The sequence below is a fragment of the Falco cherrug genome, chromosome 3 (genome assembly GCF_023634085.1).
Source record: "Falco cherrug isolate bFalChe1 chromosome 3, bFalChe1.pri, whole genome shotgun sequence".
Classification (NCBI taxonomy): Eukaryota; Metazoa; Chordata; class Aves; order Falconiformes; family Falconidae; genus Falco; species Falco cherrug.
The window spans coordinates 91,404,000-91,422,992 of NC_073699.1; the positions used below are offsets into that span (position 1 = coordinate 91,404,000).

The 18,993-nt window shown below is 48.7% G+C and overlaps 1 protein-coding gene across 1 annotated transcript in view; it reads right to left on the minus strand.

Moving 5' to 3' along the window:
* BCL2 (BCL2 apoptosis regulator) overlaps positions 1-12,677 on the minus strand; it is a 96,837-nt gene extending 84,160 nt beyond the window's left edge. The window contains exon 1 of the mRNA XM_055705523.1: positions 10,424-12,677. Within this exon, the coding sequence (XP_055561498.1) occupies positions 10,424-11,011 (588 nt within the window). The 5' untranslated portion in view covers positions 11,012-12,677. The remainder of the gene's footprint in view (positions 1-10,423) is intronic.
* Positions 12,678-18,993: the final 6,316 nt, after the last annotated feature.

Sequence of the window (18,993 nt, forward strand, 5' to 3'; positions counted from 1 at the left end):
TCCCCCTCTCATGGTCCTAAAGCACCAAGAAGGCTCATCCACTTGCCCCTGCGGCTGAGGCATGGCCTTACTGGCCGAAGCTGAACAGGACCAACTTCTAGAAAGCCAAAGTGGTCCTGGTGGGACACTACCACCCCTGGCTCACGCAGGCACTGTCAGAAGGACGTCTGTAGCATCCCAGGCCAGGCTGCCCTTACAGTGAGGATGCCTAGGGAAGCTGAGGAGCAAAACCCAAGGCAGCCTCACTCCCGTGTTCCACCGCTGCACAGAGGTGCCCAAACATCCACTATAACCAAGGCTTTGTACGACGCTTTATAGATCCTTTTTTGGGTCTGCCCACATGCTCACCACTATACAAGGCCAGATACTGCTGGTTTTAGTGTCCGTACTGGAAAAAAATAGCTATTGACTCCAACTGAGCAAGGACTTCACATATTCAGTCCAGAGCCAAACACGCGAATTTTCTACTGCAGGAATTTTTTGCAGACAGACGTGAGCTACTGCAGAAGCCTGAACAGACTCCAGGCTGGCTCATTTACTTGCAGCCTTGATTGCCACCTGACATTTCCAGTGACCGGTTTTATTTCCTCCCTCACCGGTGCGCCCCGCTGCCGCACTCCAGCCCTGCAAGGGGGAAAGCCTTGCCCCTCACCCAGGCTTCAGGGCAGCACTGCCATCCATTGCAGATCTAGGCAACGGAGAGAGAAACAGGTCAAGCTGGAACCTGAAAATAACAAGGGCATTAGGCCTCCTTCTCAGTTATATCTGGGACCTTTTGCATCCAGCAGCAGACTGGGGATTAGATATTTAGACAGTGTGATTTACTGTGATTTGCCAGATGACTTCAGGAGAGGGGCTTTGGATATGCCTAACTTTAAAATTTGCAGACACTTGGAGCACAATGCAGGATTTGCTTCTGTTATGAATGAGGGAGTTTTTACTTCAGTTTTTCTTTTGTCATTTTTTACTTGAGCTGTGCGTACATTTTTGAGAAGTTCAACAGATTTTACTAATCTACCACACTGACCATCTTATTCTGCTAATAGAAATGCCAACTCATTTACTACTGTATTTGAATTTGTCTTTGAATTTCTTTTACTTCTTTTTCTCTAGAAAAAAAGTTTAGAAATAGGGTTCTCTACTACATTTCATAATATACAAGCTGAACATGTGATGAATATTCTTAAGAAAGGAGGTTCTTCCTTTAGAGACAAAGCTGGCAGTAGTTATTTCATTGCAAAGACATGCTACAGGACTGTCCAGTACCACAGTGGGAGGCATTTCAGTGGCCTCCCATCCAAGGTCCTATCCTGACTTGCCAGTGACTCACACAAGTCTCTCCAGAGCACACAACAGGAATTTTGTCTCCTAAGCCACAGTTCAGCAAGACATTTAAAAGTAACTTCAACCTCATGGTCAAGTTTACCAAGTTACCAAGTTAACCTCATTACTACCTTTTTTTTTTTAAACTTTTTAAAATTACTTTTTCTGCCTGTATCTGAATGTTTAACGAAGCTAGTAAATGGAAGCAAAAGAATACGTGTGCATGAAGACACTTCGCACAGGTGCATGTAATACACCTGAAGTCCCACAGACAGCTTTTACATATGTGGGAATGGAAAAGGAAGGACAATTTCCTTCTTGAAACACCCAATGAACTGTGCTGATACATAAAGGAAAACATTAACGCTGTCACTTGCCATTTCTCACACTGCTCACCGTTTTCCTAAATAAAAAATAGAAATCAACACCTGAAACCGATCTGTTCAATCTGTTTCCATCACAAGCACTGCTAAACACATCCAAACAGTGGAGCTGAAGAAGTTTGAGATTACTTTCCATTTAACTTTTTCTTTCTTCCACCTCCTCTCCCCGTTCAAATCTCACCCCCAGGTAGTTTCACAATCTGACTCACTTTGGTCTTTCCCAGGCTGGTGAGCTCCAGTAATGACAACATGCAATGCTACAGATTTGAAATTTATTCTAAGCCCCAAATTAACCACGATGGACATTTTGTTCAACATTGTACCTTGTATAACTTCTTTTTTTTTAAATGAAAAACATCAGCCCAACTCATGATAACATGGTGGGCAACAATACATTTCCCAAACCTGGTGTGCTGTATAGTGGTTTCATAGCTGGGTTAACTGAAAAGAGAGATATTAATGATTTGCCCCATGGCCTATTGTGTACTCAGTACCAGAGCCAAGAAGAGGAAGTTTTGAGTCTCAGTTGCTTTCTCGAACAACCACACGACAGCCTCTTTCAACCAACATGTGGGAAAAATGGAGCCTTTTCTTTTTTAATTGTACCCGGCCCGTGTACATAATTACTCACTGAAGTACCCTGAAACACACTGAGTTGCCTTTTCAGTCAACAAACTGGAATCATCCTTTTTATGCTTCAATACAATAAAATAGCAACAAAATGATGTATGCACTGAAGAAGGCTAGCGATTTCTTTTAACTAACTCTACATGTGGCGATTCATAACATATCTTCAGTCAGCACAGGAGTAAATTTAGTGATGTGGGTGCTCTAAGCAACACAACAAGCGCATTTACAATCACCTTTACAAGACACATGCAGCAATGAGAAGTTTTCCCCAGATGGATGAGACTTGCCAGTGCATCCATCCCAGTATGCCCAGTCATTCACCAGCACCAGGTGCTCTGGGGAAAAAGCAATGTAACAGATAATTTTGAAATAGCATTCCCTGCAGAACCATCTACCCTCAGCACCTGGTGATCTCATTTCAGCAGCTGATGTTAAATTTACCCTAAGGTAAAGTCATACCACTGCCCTTTCAACATAAGTACAGATGTTTTCCGTACCCTTATAAATACCTAAACCTTTCCTGAATGCAACTGGGTACTTCCACTCACAGCTCTCCCATGAAAACAGCTCCCAAAGGTTACTCATGCGTTGCAGAAAAGGCTGTTTTTCTCTGTTAGTTGAAAACTTGTGGCTTTTTCATTTGATCTTGTTTTTCTTGCCGCATATACAAAGTAAACATAACTACAATTGTCCAATTAAGTGCCTCTTCCTGTTCCTATTGAAGTCAATGGCAACACTTTCTAAAATCAGATTTGTTTTCTTACTCATTAGGTGTCAAATCCAGAAACCCACAAGGAACTTTCCAGTGAGAGGGATTTAGTAGTCTATTGATACACAATAATTATGACAGAAAACTAACTTTAGGATAAAATAACAGAAAATAAATTCCAGACCTAGATGCATTTGGAAAAGTTATCCAGTTTCATAGCCTTACAGCAGCCAAAAAAAAACCCAAACAGGCGGGATGGGGGGGGGGGGGGGAAGAAAAAAGCCATCAGATTGTTAATAAGACTGAAAGCCAGAGTAAAATAAAAATCCCTCAAATCTGTCATCAACATCCGTGTTTGCCAAGAAGGCCTGGATGTTATCCTGCTAGGGAAGAGAAGATTTATGGCACTGCACACCTTCATCCATCCTATTATTATATATGAAATGGAAAATAAAACAGGCCGGTACTGCCCTCAGAAATAATCAGCATTTTGCTGCCACCGAGTAACAAGTGTTATTATTACTAAATCAGCAGGAGAGCAGCCACGAGGTGTTCGTAAATAAATTATTAAAAAAAAAAAAAGACAAACCAAACAGGGCTGGGCTTCACCCTCTCAAGGCCACGAAGGAAAATAAAGCAGGCAAGGGCGGGAGGGGGGCAGGGCCGGACCTGGCACATACCGCAGCCCGCGGCACCGGGACTGTGTCTGGCACCCAGTGCCCGGTGCCAGCAGCTGTGGTGGAGAGGGATGGTTGGAAAGGCCTCCAGAATGCTGGGGACTGCCAGCCCTTCGTGAAGGGAAAAGGCAAAACAGGCAAAGAGCAAGACACCTGCCAAACACCAGCGTGTACGTGAGGGGAGCAGGGAGTGTGCCCAGCAGCACGCCCCTGCCCAGCCACAGCCTTCACCTAATCCTGACCATCAAAATAACGGCCAAAGAATAAAAACTCACTTTGCCACAGGAGAGTTGTTATTTAATCAGACCCATCAGGCTGTTTTTCAGCTACGGCTACTCAGCTGCCAAGGCTGCTGACCCAGCTGGGGGCTGCCCAGACCCCAGGCCAGGAGCGTTGCCCGCTGCCCCATTGGCAGCCACGGGCTAGCGCGGTGAGGAGGCTGTGGAGCGAGGGGGGACACAGGGACACAGCGGGACTGCTGGCGGCTCACGTTAGGAGAGCAGAGCCGCAGTGTAGAGCCGCCACTTCAGCCAGTCCCACCCTGACCCCCGGGCCTGGCATCCCTTGGTGGCGATGGTGGAGCACAAGACTGGCTCACTGGTGCGCCAGGCACAAACCATCACACGAGACCAAAACCACAGCAGAGGTTTCGGAGTGACACCCAAGCACTGCTCCTGTTTCTACATCCACCTCCCTTCACCATCCCAGGCACAACCCACTGAGAGATGACACCCTCATCAAGGATACCTGTATAGGGCACAAAGGCCTCATGTTTGCTGGCAATGCAGCACAACGTTCCCCTGCTGCCTTAGGAAGCCCAGGCCCTGGTATCTGGCTGCTGAGAAAATGCTTCTGCTCCACATGCAATTTCACACATCACTGCATAGGTCTTGTGATTCTCCTGCTAGAGCCATGCTTTGCCATCGGACAAACGCTTGTGCCTCAGCAGAAAATTCAACTGGATTTTCTTCGTGGATTATCAACTCCAAATTTCAAGCTACATACTTGGGAAACTAAGCTACTTACTGCCCAGCAGAGCTAACACAGCAGCTCCAGAGAGGCCTGTCTTAACGCAGGCACAGAACTAACTTCTTTCTCAATATTGAAAGTAAAGTAAAACTTTTTAATAGGATTGCTGCTTGAACTTTACAGTTCTTTGCAAGATCAAGGCAAATGACATCATCTCCATAACCAAGACCCCTGGTTCTGAAATTTTAAAGGTCATGGTCAATACATACTTCTTTTTTTTTTTTTTTTAAAGAAGGGAGAAAAAAAAAGATGAGACTTCTGAGAAAATACGCAATCTAATGTTGTTGCAAGTTACGGAGAAAGCTATTACAAATGAAAGGGACTAGAGAACCACAATCATTTTCTCTTTCTGCCCTAGATCTTCTCCTCCTTGCTTTGGCACCAATCCTCAGCAGAATAAATTTCTTGCTCTTCAGCAACAGCAAAAAGAAAAATATTTTGATAATATTTTGAGAATTCGATTATAAACCCACAAAGCCACAAAAACTGGCAAAGGACCTAGAAGGTGTAACACTTGAAACTGCCAATTCATTTATTTAACTGAGTGGATTTCAGATAGTTTCCTTTTACCAGTCAAACAGTGACTTGGGGTTAGCCCCACTGGGGATTGAGTCGTTACAAGGCCGCATGCTGCTGGTAAAAAAACTCAAAGCGCCTTTGCTCCAGCGTGGGGCATCCGGCTCCAAGCGAGGCACCATCCCACGCCAGACGGGTGAGCGGCTTTTGCTTAGGACATTCAAAAGAAGCAACGTACTGCACAGGCACGTACCTGACCAAGCTGCTGGGAGAGCAGCTCCAGAACCTGAAAGGGATGAGAGTTTGGTGGGTGCCCCAGACACGAGCACGGGAAGGCCCCTGCGTCACACCGATATCCACGGTGCTTTCCCAGCACCGTCCCGGAGGCGGGGGCAGCTGCCATCCCTCACCTTCGTGAGGGGGCTACGGACCATCACAGGGCACAGCGACTATCCACATCTCCTCTCCAAAGCATGCCACTGAGTGAAGAGAATTAATGATTTACTATGCAAAAAAAAAAAAAAAAAAAAAAAGAAAAGAGGAAACTCAGTGATTAGGGCAGAAAACCCAAGAGAAGGGAAACCTGGGGTCTAGCTGCTGGTCCAAGAAGCATTTACTCATCTGGCTGCAGCCAGCCACCTGAGAAAACAATTCAGACAGCAGGAATCAGACACCCCAGTTTTTCTTTTCCACCAAATGAAATCTCACCCCTGCAGAAGGAGGGAGAGCCCTGTTGCCAAAGGGGAGGACACATCGGCAAAACCAGCAGCCATCTAGCAGGCGAAGCCTCCTGAGATGTCAGAGACACGGATGTATACCCGCCATGAGGCTGGAGGAGGTCTCATAGGCAAATGTCCCTTAACCAAAGCCTGCCAGCAAAAGTGGGGGCTTCTCCCTGGCTGTATTTACACATGAGGATGGCATGTGAGGGGCAGCAGCCAGGCCAGAGGATGCCTGCCAGCTTTGGGACACGGAGGTTACTGGGAACTGCGTCCCCCAGAGCATGCCAAGCAGCTCCCCTCTCTCAAGGCAGGAGCAGCTCCTGACTGGCTTGGGTAAGGAACAGCGAGAAGCCAGGGACTTCTGCCACCATTCGGGCTAAGCAGGCATTCAGATGATGCAAGCACTTATGGGCCACCTAAGGTCCACTTCAGACACCTAAACCCTTCCCCATATCTGGCCTTAACTCTTGAACAGAATAAAGAACTGTAATAAAAGAACAGAACTGAATGAAAACAGATGACCTTTACATCTCTGGTTCAAATGTAAACATTGTCATTTAAAATTATGCTTTCTTGGCTCAATTTTCAACACAATGCTGCTTCTCTCACCTGGGCTTCTTTACATTCTTTACAGCAAAAATGTAGCTCTCTACACATACATGACGGTGCCTGTGTCTCCTTCTATAGCTCTCATGCTCTTGCTTTTTCCTGAACGGCTCGGGGAGGAAGCCATATGTTGGACTAGAAGGGCCCCGAGCTTAGCATGGCTCCCACACGTGTTAGGTTGTGTGCCCAAAGAGGGAACCCATCACCGCAAGACAAACACAGTTATCTCCCTCACATCGGCTGCATCACTTCAATGTTCCCTACGGCAAAGTCAAAAGTCACCAAGTGCAACAGCCCGCTGCCAAGGCAGTCCCTCTGCAGCTCAACCACCAGGCTCTAAAAAACAAAATGAAGCCATTAAGTTGTCAATCAGAAATGTACATTATACCAAGTACCACGAAATTGCAGAGATGAGCTGGTTCTCCTCTTATTTCTTTTGTAACACAATTAAGATGTTATCAGGCCAAAGTACAATATTGCGGCATCCCAGCCTACGTGAAAATCTTTGAAAGCTGCATTTATTTGCCACCAGAACCACAAGCTAATAATACAGCCTCCGTGCAGGCAGTCCCTGTCTGTTGTTTTTCTCTAAATTTTGAACAAACCCATGATGCTGTGTGTTGTAAGGTTATTAACAATCCCCAGGTACCATTAACAGCAGTGGCTAGTGCCTAAAACTTACATTCCACCAGCTATATCCCCTTCCAATCTGCCCCTTGATATGCTGTTTTCCTTCTTCATTTTCCTTGCAATATAAAGAATTCACATCCTGAAAATAACGTTGCCAACTTACAGAACCGATTCAAACCAAACAAATAAATGAGAAAGACACATCAACCAAACGTCAGCCCTGAGTGTGAGACGCAGGTCTACACAACAGACTCAAAGCACACGCTGTCCAATTTACTCGCTGCATATGCCTGTGACTAACTCTGATGCTCTCTTCTCTACTGCTACGCAGCCTGTAATAAACTTCTCTCTCCACAACATACCAGGGAGCCAAAACATAAAGGAAGAGAAGGCTACAACAGCCAGCACTCCTGCTTGTTGCAGCAACCTGAATGACCAGATATCGCAAGCAGCCGTGCTGAGGTCCTACAAAGTGTCACCACCTACAAGGTGATAAGCTACTTTGGAAGACCCATTTATGATGCCTTAATAAAGTTCGTACATAGGATATGGTCCAAGTGCCAAGCCAAAGATGGAGTGCATATATTAAAGCATCCTTTCCCACTGACAGATCCTGAAAGCTAGAAAAAGAAAAAAAGAAAATTCCACTGCCTCGTGCCATCCTTGATTTCTTCCATCTGAAGACAGAATCCTAAAAGCTGTTTTTGCAACTTCATGTTAGTCTTTTGTTCTTTGTAATCAGCTAGAAGGGTTTGCCTGTGTTTAATAATCCCATGGCTCAAAGGTACCAGCCATTTACCACACAGACAAGCAAAAGCCATCTTGGGGTTATATTTTGCCCATATTCTTCCATGTGTACATTACAAATAACACACGGCAGTAAATGGCATCACATGCATCCAGACTCTGGAGCCTTTGTTTATAGGAAATCTCAATAAACAATTAAATGGCTATCAATATGAAGCATCTTTTCCTTTTCAAGGCAGTCAGTGTTTATAGTCCAAGTTTCTTGTATTGCTAACGGTCAAGAAACAGCTCCAGCACTTGCTTCATCTGGCCAATCACACCTGGTAACACCTGTCTTTTCACATTCTCGGTTTTATTCATTCTTTATGTTTCTCTTTACACAATACCCCCGCAGGACAATATATCTCCAGCATGCTTACGGATTCGATCCAAAGCTCACTGGAGTCAACAGAATGACTTCACTGGCTCTGGAGCGAACCGAGGGCCCCAGCTCCGCAAATGGGCTTCCAGCCTGAGGAGGGACTTACGCACAAGTTAGGCATCCCAGCCCAGAACTGCAATCGCAAAATCCCTAACCCTTTAGCTGCTTGCCTTTTAACCATCCAGGGTCTCCAAAAGCCTGAAATGTTTGCAGATTTTTTTCCCCCCCAGTTATCTGTTCCATAAAAAAAACCCCAACGCCAACAAACCCTCTGCAGTTACCCATGAAACAGGGCATCAGGGGATAGGTCCCAGCCACTAGGAGCTGTAGTCATTTTATGTATGTGTATATACGTGTATATCTATATGTCTGTGTGTGTCTGTGTATGTCTCTATATGTATGCATATTTGTATACACATATGTATGTATGTATATAAATACACAGACACACGCACGCACACACATTTTTTTTTTGCTCCCCCTTCTGGCCCCAAGAATCTCGAATGTTTTTTCTCCTTGGTGGAAGCAGGGGAGAGTAGGAGAACAATCCTGCCTCCAACACGACTTGTAGCCAGGGATCTGCCGCACTCCTCTGGGAGGTGTGCAGTGTGGACTGCTGAGAAAAGGGCCCCAAAGTCTGGCTCCCTCCGTTACGGCAGCGCATAGATGTGCTCTGGATCCCCAGACATGCATGCCTTTTAGTCAGGTGGGTTCAGCAGCAGAAAGGCAGCATCTTAATTTTTGAAAAGAGATGGTCAATGCGGGTGGCACATTACGTAGCCTAACACTGACTTAGCAAGAGACCCAGTGCTAAAAATTTGATGTGGCTATGCTTCACAAACACCAGGCTTGCAAACCATATAAACTGGGAAACATATACTGTATTTTACATGCCTTTACACACACCTCTTAAAGGTGAGCTGTGTAATTGAGTCAGCTCTCTGTATTTCACAGGGGACCGGACCTGAAATTGCCAGCATCCTAAGTAGCTGACCTCCATTCCTAGGTGACTTAGGCCAGCTCTCGGCCCATACGTAAAGTTTCTTCTTCAGTATAACTTTTGCCTTTTCTTCCTCCAACACATTAATATCGTATGCTTTACACATACAGCAGGTTTGGTTTGCCAGAGAGTGGCCAGGACCACATTCTGTTACAGCGTATCAATTCATACAGGAAAAAAAAGGAAAGAAATATCCTTCCAATTTCAATGCAGTTACTTATTTTGGAAAAATAGAGAGAGAGAGAAAGGAAAGGCTTTTGGTTGACTACCAGTGTAAAAGCTGTCCATTTTCCACTAGTGGAGGTCCTCCCTTTCTGGATGATGCCGAAGCCAGCCCTGCCCAGAGGTGATCTCTACCCTAGAAACACAGTCACCCATCGGGTCACAACGAATACTCCTTTTCCAGAACAATCCCATGGACATGGCTCCCAGCACCTTTGTTTCATCTTGAGACAAAGACAGATTTCTCACACTAGACATACCCTATACCATAAAGCCCCACTCCAGTTGCCAGCACTGACAGCCACCTGGCCTGCCTGTTGCACTGGAGCCCCGTGTTCATCATATGCCTGCCCTGCGTGTCACCCCTAACGGGCAGGAATGCCTGCACACACATACACACACACGGTCCCTGCTGCTCCCAGCAGCAGGACAGGCGCCTCTGCAGCCCGTTCTCACCCCGCTGCCAGGCCCTGCCTTGGCCAGGGCTGGTGCTGCCAGCAGGTGAGGGTGCACAGGGGCAGGGGAGCGGAGATGGCTGATGAAGACGGTGCCCCCGCTCATCCTTCTCACTCCTGAGCTGTAGGCTGCTCCCCCATCCCAAACCGCTCCGCCATAACCCCGCAACAGGGGGAAACTCAACAGCTGGCAAAAGGCTGATGCTGCTTCGGCACACGCCAGTGCGGACGCCCTCCAAGCAAAGCTTTTGCTCACCCCAACGCAAGTGCGACGCCCCAGGTACTGCCCACCCCGGAGCCCCACTGGCTGTGCACCAGAGCCAGGAGAGGGAACGAGCAATCGGGGGACGTACCCAGCCTCCGTTGTCCTGGATCCAGTTGTGCAGGTGCCGGTTCAGGTACTCGGTCATCCAGGCAGCGATGCTGTCTACGAGGGGAGACATCTCCCTGTTGACACTCTCCACGCACATCACGCCGCCGAACTCGAAGAAGGCCACAATCCTGCCCCAGTTAACCCCATCTCGGAAGAGCTCCTCCACCACCGCCACGAAGCGGCCCCTGGCCGTGAAGGGCGTCAGGTGCAACTGGCCAGACATTTGGGCAAAGTCCCTCTGGTAGCGGCGGGAGAACTCGTCCCCCGCCTGGCGCAGGGCGAGGTGGACAACCTGGGGTGCGGGGCGCAGCCCCTCAGCCGGGGGCACGTGGCTAGCAGCAGCCGAGCCGGGGGGCTCGGGGTGCGGAGACACCAGCCCAGTGTGATCAGAGGAAGTCCCAGCAGCAGCAGCAACCGCAGCAGCAGCAGCAGGAGGAGAGAGACCTGGAGGCAGGGGTGCCCTGTCCTCGCCGGCAGCCCAGTCGTATCCCCGCTGCGAGAGTTTATAGTGGATGTACTTCAGCACTATCTCCCGGTTATCGTAGCCTCTTCTCCCCGGATGAGCCATAATTCCCAAGAGGAAGCAGCAAGCGGAAGGGAGAGAGGAAGAAGAGGAGCAGGATGAACCCAAAAAAGTAAAGCAGCCAGTAATAATAAAATTAATAACACCAAAAATTATAATCCAGTTACTGTATCGGGCACGGTTTCATTCATGGTGGTGTGGGGGAGTTCTCAGGGTCTCGGAGGTACTTTTGTCTTCTCAGTGTTTCCTCCTCGGTTTGAGATGCACGGTATAAATAGGGATTAAAATGTTGTAAATACTTTACTTCCAGATGCACATTTATTACTTATTATAAATTTACTTTAGGACCATTTCCTCCTCGGTGTTGAAATACCTCTTAAAAAATATTATACCGATTCAAAATCAGGTGCATTTTCCCCTAGGTGCTGAACTACCACGGACACGAAGGAGCGGACGAACACACACTGTAAAAACTGCAATTCAATACGATTTGCTAAACAGCCTTGGATGAACGTTAATCCAACGCACTTTAAGCTAGAAACCTCAACACTGCCTTTTTTTTTTTTTTTAAGTTACACAAACTAAATTTCCTCTGTAAAGTACTTACTTGGACTATAAATATGTTCCTCTGTCAAGTTTCCTCTAAAAAAAAAAATAGCAACAACAAAACCCAAACATCACAAGTCTTCAGAAACGTTTAAGTTCTGGCCGCTTTGATGCTTCAAGTCACCAAGGGGATGGGAAAGGGACGAAAAAAAAAAATTTCTACGATTTCAAATGTTTTTTCCCAGACTCCTGTTTAACAGACATCTCCAAAGATGTGTCAAAGCTCAGAAAATCCCGCCTCGCAGCCCGGGAAGACGAACAACCCCAAAGAGACGGAAAATCCTGGAGACCAGATGAACCACATTTGAATCCAAGCTCTCGCAGAAGTGCTCCGTTTTTCCCTCCAGTGCAACGTACAGACATACGCATTTACGTAGTTTCATTCAGACACCGATCGCAGGAGCCCGGTGCTTCCACACACACGCACGCACACACCAAAAAAAAAAAAAAAAAAAAAAAAAAAAAAAAGAGCAAAATATTGTATGTATTTAGGAAATTAATTCTTTTTCACAAGAAAGAGCGTGAAAAAAAGGATCAAAAATAAAAATAAAAATAAAGAAGGAAAATTGCTTTTGACTGTGGCTCCGGGGAGAAATGCCATTTCCCGAGCAGCTTTGTATCAGAGGAGGAAGAGCCCCTGGCGCTGCCGAGGAGGGGCGCGGACGGGGCGTGTGTGCGGTGTGACTGGTGCCGATGGGGACCGCGGCCGCGGCGCCGCTGCCCGCCCGCCCGCCCGCCCGCCCGCGCAGCCCCGCGCACCCCGCCGGCTCCGGGCGGCTCCTCCGGGCGCTCCGCGCTGCTGCTGCCGGCGGCGGCGGCTCCGGGCGGCGGCTCCGAGCGGCGGCGGCGGGCGCGGGCGGGGAGCTCTCCCGGCGGCGGCGGCGGCGGAGGGGGGAGCGGAGCGGCGGGGGCGGGGAGAGGCGGGGAGGAGCGGAGCCCGAGGGGGAGGCTCCGGCCCCGCGCGGCGCAGCCGGGCGCGGTGGTTTCCTAGAGCTCCGCCTCACGCTTCATTCAAGAAAAGGGGGAAATGGGGAGGGGGGTGCTGAGGAAAAACGGCGGCGGGGGGAGGCAGGCAGCCCCGCGCAGCCCGGGCCCGCCCTCCATCGCGGCGCGGGCCTGGGGCCGGCGGCGGGGCGACGGCGGCGGGGCGGAGCGGCGCGGAGCCGGGCGCGGGGGCGCGGCGCTCGGGCCGCGGGTGGTGCTGGCGGGGCCGCCCGGCCGCCCGCCCCCCGCCGCCCCCGCGCCCGCCCCCGCCCGGGCCGAGGAAGCGGCGGCGGGGCCGGGCTGGCAGCGCGGCGGCGGCGGCCGGTCACCGCGGGGGCGCCCCGCTCCGCGCCTCGGCCGCCCCGCGCGGGAGGGCTGAGGCCGCTGCAGCTGCGCGGGTTTATTTAAAAAACTAAATAATTTTTAGAAAATAAAAGGGGGGGTGGGGTGGAGAGGAGCAAAAAAATCCGAATCGCCCTTTTTAAGAATAAAACTGGCCCGATGTAGGAGGGCAGGGGCTCCGGGAGCCGCGGGTCGGGGCGGTCTGCCCGGGCAGCAGTCCCTGCGCGGCCGCGGAGCCCGTGCGGAGCCGGGGCCGCCGCTGCTGACACCCCGCAGCCCCGACGGTGCGAGGTCCCGGACACCTGCTCCGCACCCGCCGCCCGCTGGGTGTTCGGGCGTGCCCGGGGGACGGGGGGCTGGATGTTGGGGCTGTTCGCAGAAACGGGGCTCGGAGGTGTCCCCGCGCCCGGCCCGAAGGGGCTTTTTTAGATTGAAGGAGGGGGGGGGAAGGGAAGGGAACTGTTTGGAGATTAGATTAATCTGGAGCTTGAGCAAGGAAGCAGAGGTAACCTTCGCAGTAGGTTAAACCCACAGTGCTGGGAAACAGTGATGGCTCAGCCCCCCCGCCCCCCTGACAAGCGGCATCAGGGCAGGGATGAATGATGCTGCGACAGCCCCGGCTGAATCGGGGAGCGATCCCAGGGCAGAGCCAAGCGAAACGGGAGCGGGACGCACTCGGCACCTTTCCCTGCTTACTACGAGAGGGGAAAAGAAACGTTTGACGAGTTCTGCCAATTTTTGTCGTGACTGGGATAATAGTCTAGTATATAAACTGCCCTGAACCTAAAGGGGATAAAATGCATAAACAAAGCTGTGAAGCGTGAGTTTGTTTTGACGGGGGACAGGGGGAAGGAATACACGCTGCCCTCCACGTCTCCCTTGTCGGGGTCACGTCCCCTCCGCACGGCGGCCCATCGCGCGCGGTTCGCAGGCTGGCAGCAGCCCTGCTCCGGCCAGAGGCGCTGGAGCGGGGAGGGCGACCTGTTGGCTCTTGCTACATCCAGAGGAGTGGGGGTCCTGGCCCCCAGACGGGAAGGATTCCCCCTGCACTAAGGGAGCTCGCTTGTGCCCTGGGTGATCCAGGGATTTGTTTCGAGGCCGCACGGAGGAATTTGTCTCCAAGCTGTGCAAACCAGCATCTTGCCAAGTACCTGAAGAGGCGTTCGGGATGTTTAATCCTTCGGGCGTCTCTGATTTCGGGGGGCACGGGAAGGAGCTTGGCACGGTACCCAGCGCCAGCGCTTTCCACCTCCCTGCCAGCCCTCCCGTCCCGTCCCGCCGGGCGCGGAGCACACGCAGACCGCAGAGGAGCGGCGCGGCGGCCGGCCGAGGCCCGGGGGCGGCCGGTGCGGAGCGGAGCGGGGCGGTGCGGGGCGGTGCGGGACCGGCAGCGCCTTCCTCGGCGGGCGGCTGTTGCCACCCAGCGGCCGCTGCTCGCCCCGGGCGCGGCGGCCGGGCCCCCCCGCCCCGTCCCTGCCGGCTGGCGGCCTCGCACCCGGGGAATCAGCGGAGTAAGGCCGTGCCCCCTCCTCCGTCTCGTATTCACTCTCGCCTGCTGATGTTACCGCCTGCTAAATTCCTGTAAGATGGAGCTTTGAACTACATCGAATCAGCTTGGTTCCGATTTTCTACTCCGGATTGGTATCTGGTGGGGCTGGTTGCGGCTGGTTGTGTTCTTGGGGATTAAGAGGGACCAGGACAGTGGGTGAAATGAGGGCAAAGGCAGCTGATGCTCCGCACAGCCATGGCTCAAGGCACGCCGGTGCCTCCCGGCATGGTTACACAAACACACCCTGGCTCTGGCTGTGTAAAAGGCCTCAGAAAGTAAGGTGTTTGCCATGAGCGGCAGGATGGCTTCAGCTGGCAGAAATGTAGGCAAGGGATCTGTCAACCAAGTAAATCACTGCCTTTATATTCTTGCATAAAAAGAAGAAAACCCAGGCCTCCTCTGAGTACAGAAAGTAACCGTGTAACACGAAATGGTTTAAATGGAACAAGTGATACAGAAAATCAGAATAGCCTAAACCAACCAGGCTACTGATGCAGTCTGTCTCTGTGCTTGTGACTGAATCTAATGGAGTTGGTCCTTCAACTGAAAATACATCAGCCACAAATGTTAAGTAACACAGAAAAAATGTCTGGGTGAGCTGCACAACAATGTCATAGCAGGATCAGTTTTAAAGCCCAGAGGATAAATCAGTGTGGGACTGATGCAGAAAACAAAGATGCATATAAAATCAATGGACTTTTGTAAGGAGAAATTGAAAATATCACTGAATTTGCTTAGGGTATTTAAATGTATTTTGCATGCAGAAACAGAAGTAAGACCAACTAAACAGAATGTACTGAGGGCATATAACCAGTAAAATAAAATCGTTTCAGAATTCATAACCGATTTCTCATAGAAACAGGTACAGCAAAACTTTACGAGATACTCTTGTTTGCAATGGATTTAGTAATGGTGCTTTTTCCCTCAGCTCTGCATTCAGCACTTTGCTAGACGAATGATAGATCCCAGCCTTCCTAAAAGTTTAATAGGAAAACAGTGGTCATGGTTCAGAAGAAAGCTTGCTAATACCAAACACAGCAGAGACTGTACAAAACTGAAAAACGCAAGGGAAAATCCTAGGGACTCTTGGCTTTAAGCAAGGATATTAAGGATTAGTCACGGGAAACAAAAAGTGTGCCTTGAAGAATGACAAATCAGGACTCTGTAAAAAAGCAAACCAGAATTACGTGCATTTAAACAGTTTCTTGTTCTTAATATGTCAAATGCACTGCATCTGACCTGCATTTCTGGCTGTAATTGAAGGGCGGCATCTTAAAACCAATTATAATGCTACCTGAGTGGGTGATGAGCATCTATTAAAGTGTCACAAGTTTGCATCACAGCACTGCTTTTCACCTTGCTTGTTGGTTTGAGCTTAGGAGGATAAAAAAACAGTTAAAAAGACATCCAAAATAAAGGCAATATGGTTCTGGGGGCAGACAGAAGAAACTGGCAAGAGAGGCTCAGGATTTATCAAGGAACACGGAAGGAGCATATAATAAAATCAGCTAATAAATCATTACAGTGCTTTTAGGTAGCAGAAGAACATGCTGACTACTCAAGATCTGATTGTGCAAATCCTTCTGCAGACACATTTACCTTTATGTGAACTGGCCCACCGCAGCTAATCAGACTAATAAGAATTAGCTGTATAAAGAATTGGAACTCAGTTAGGAATACAAACAGAAGCTCACGTAAAAAAAAGCGCCCCTGACAATTAAAGGCAGGAGCATCAACAACTGGCATCAGCCAGGTCTGGCAGTGTAAAGGACAGATTATTTTCTGGTGATGGCTTTCTTATCTGTGCTCGGGCAACTGACCAACCAGGCAGGATCCCGCAAAGCCTGCTGTTTCTTTGGTAGCTTCCCAGATGCCCGACGAACAGTAGATGCATTATTAACACATGATCTAGAAAAGTTTGTAATGCCTGGCAACACTGAACTTCCTGACAATCTGAAAGTGGACACCTTTTCCCTGTACCTTTGTATTAACATCAACAGGCTTTCAATAGCAACCCTGGGGCCTGGTGACCTGCCCACCCTTTTATTTCCTTGGCTCATGAGCCGGCATCTCGGAGAGAAGCAAGCGATTGTTTCAAGCCCTGCCTGAGCAGGCATGAAATGAGTGGGGTGTATGTCTGCACCATGTGACAGCACTCAAAGTGAGCAAGGACACTGCCACCTTTTTTGCTGAAAATCTGCAGAGATTTTGTATTCTAGAATAAATCACACACACACCCCCCTCCAAAACCTAAATCTGAGTAACCTCAAAGTAGTATTTAGAGCGGTATAGCTAAATACAATTATGACAACTAAAGAGGTCCTTTGCTTTACAATGCTCTAGCACAGCTTAAATACCATTTCTGTGGAAAGAGCCCACTGAGATTGTGCCCACAGGCGGGGAATTTGCACATATGCAAATTAGCAGGCTGCTCCTCATACAGCAAATGGCTCTATGAATGCCAATGGGACTGTAAATGCTTGTTGGTGCTGTGTCCAGTGAGGCATTTGCCTGTGCCACCCACAGCCGTGCCTCACTCTGTTCAAGGCATTCAGTGCTTCTCCTTCCCACGCCCGCGTGTACTTGCTCTGCATGCCTTTGTGCCTGCAAGAGCTTTCTAACTTGCCCTGACTAAAACTAACCATCAACCACATGATCTTTCACATTTGTTTCTGTCCATGAGACCACGATACCCACGGACCTACAGCATGTCCGCCAAACTGCATTAAATGCCTTGAAAACAATGCTCTCCTAGAGGCTTGCATTCATGCATGCAATTCTCTGCTGTCAACTGCACACCACCATTTATTGCTAAGGCTCTCACCTGTTTTGCTCAACGTGTTGCCCAACATTGCTATACAAGGTGGTACACAAGGCTTCAAAAAAGTTTTCTGCATGTAAAAAGTATAAGGAAAAGTAGTGCCCACACAGCCTGGATGCATATTTCTCTCATTTTTTAACCAGGAAGGTGGCAGGTTAATCTGAATGAAGTTCTTCATTTCTTCAGAGCGCATTCCTGACATGGGAGATCGCCTTCCATCCTGCCGGTGTTGCAACTGCTACAGGTGTGGAGAGGATTCCTTTTGGCTGGAAGCGCTTGCAGAACAGAGAATGCCACTGTAAAATGCTTAAAGCGCACTCAACCTGCAATTAAGGTTTATTTCATGGGGCTTAATTGTGCTCATCAGGAAAGGCAGCTGCATGAAGTACTCAGATAATATCCTTAGGGTCCAACACAGCAAACAGCTCCGGACTTTCAGACCCCTTTTACTGTACTCATCCCTCAACCATCGCCACTTCTCAGAATACAGAGGTCTCATGGTTTGGGTTGGAAGGAGGCAAAACAACCGCATCCAGCTCTGGAAATTCTTCTCTTTGATACCTCTGACTTTGCTATGTGGCAATAGGGTCTGGTCTTTACAGTATCTGAGTTGTCTTGCCACCTTTCGCAAGCTACCAACCTATTCCTGTGATTCGGGATGATGCCACCCACACTTTTCTTTCTTCTTCCTGCCATGCAAAAAGGAATCGGAGGCCAACTACCCAACTGCAACAGCAGAAGAGCGAGGGAGACTGTTTCAGCACGGAGGAACAGGAAATGGGAAGTCTGCTGGACAAACGGAAACATCCATCCCCAATCCATAAGCTTTCATTACACCTGCTAAAATTTCTCAAAGTAAAAAGGGGGAAGCATTTTGTGAAATAAAGATCAACACACCTTGTTTTAACTCCTTTCTCTGAAGCACTTGCTAGCTTTGAAAAAGATATTCCCCTCAGTTGCAAGTTACCTAGAACATTTACAATTTGGTGTTAGGCATTTTTATATACATTATTTACAGCTGGCATCTTTACAGATTTAACACCTTATTTTGGCCATGGGAGTTGATTCTCAGTGCTTGGTAGCATGGTTTAGTGTTTGCCATGTATGTTTTGCTTTCTCCCCTTGTGTTTATTTACATTGCTGTAGCAGCATTACTACAGAATGAACTCCATAGTTAGAACTTGGTTTAAAATTAACACGGGGATTCCCCTCCAAGCTGAAAACAAACTTGTTTTCAACTTTGAAAAATAAAATTTCAGACTGACTTGGTGGTATCCTACCACAGAGGTTTGGTATTCTATTCCTTCAAGATTTCCCCAAACAGCAAACCTTCCCAAATCACCTTTACAAAATGCTTCCCCCTGCCCCCCTCCATCAAATTAGATACTCATCTTTGGGTTTTGTTGTTTTTTGTTTTTTTTTTTAAAAAAGTATTTGCACTTTCCACTTCCTTCAGCACAAGTTGCTGTCCAAAAACTTAACAGTTTTATCTTCTCCCCCCACCGCAGACCAGCAACAACGGAAGATTAGCACGGTCTTCTTTTTCACCAATTTAGTGCATTTAGGTTGAAAGAAAGGAAGTAAAACAAAAGAGGATGGGAGGTGTGGCAAAACACACACCTCATTCTGGTCCCTGGCTCTCCTGAGAGTCTCCCCCCAGTGACAGACGAAAGGAAATTACTTCATGAGGTTTTACTACCAGCTTTGACAGACAATCAAACACAC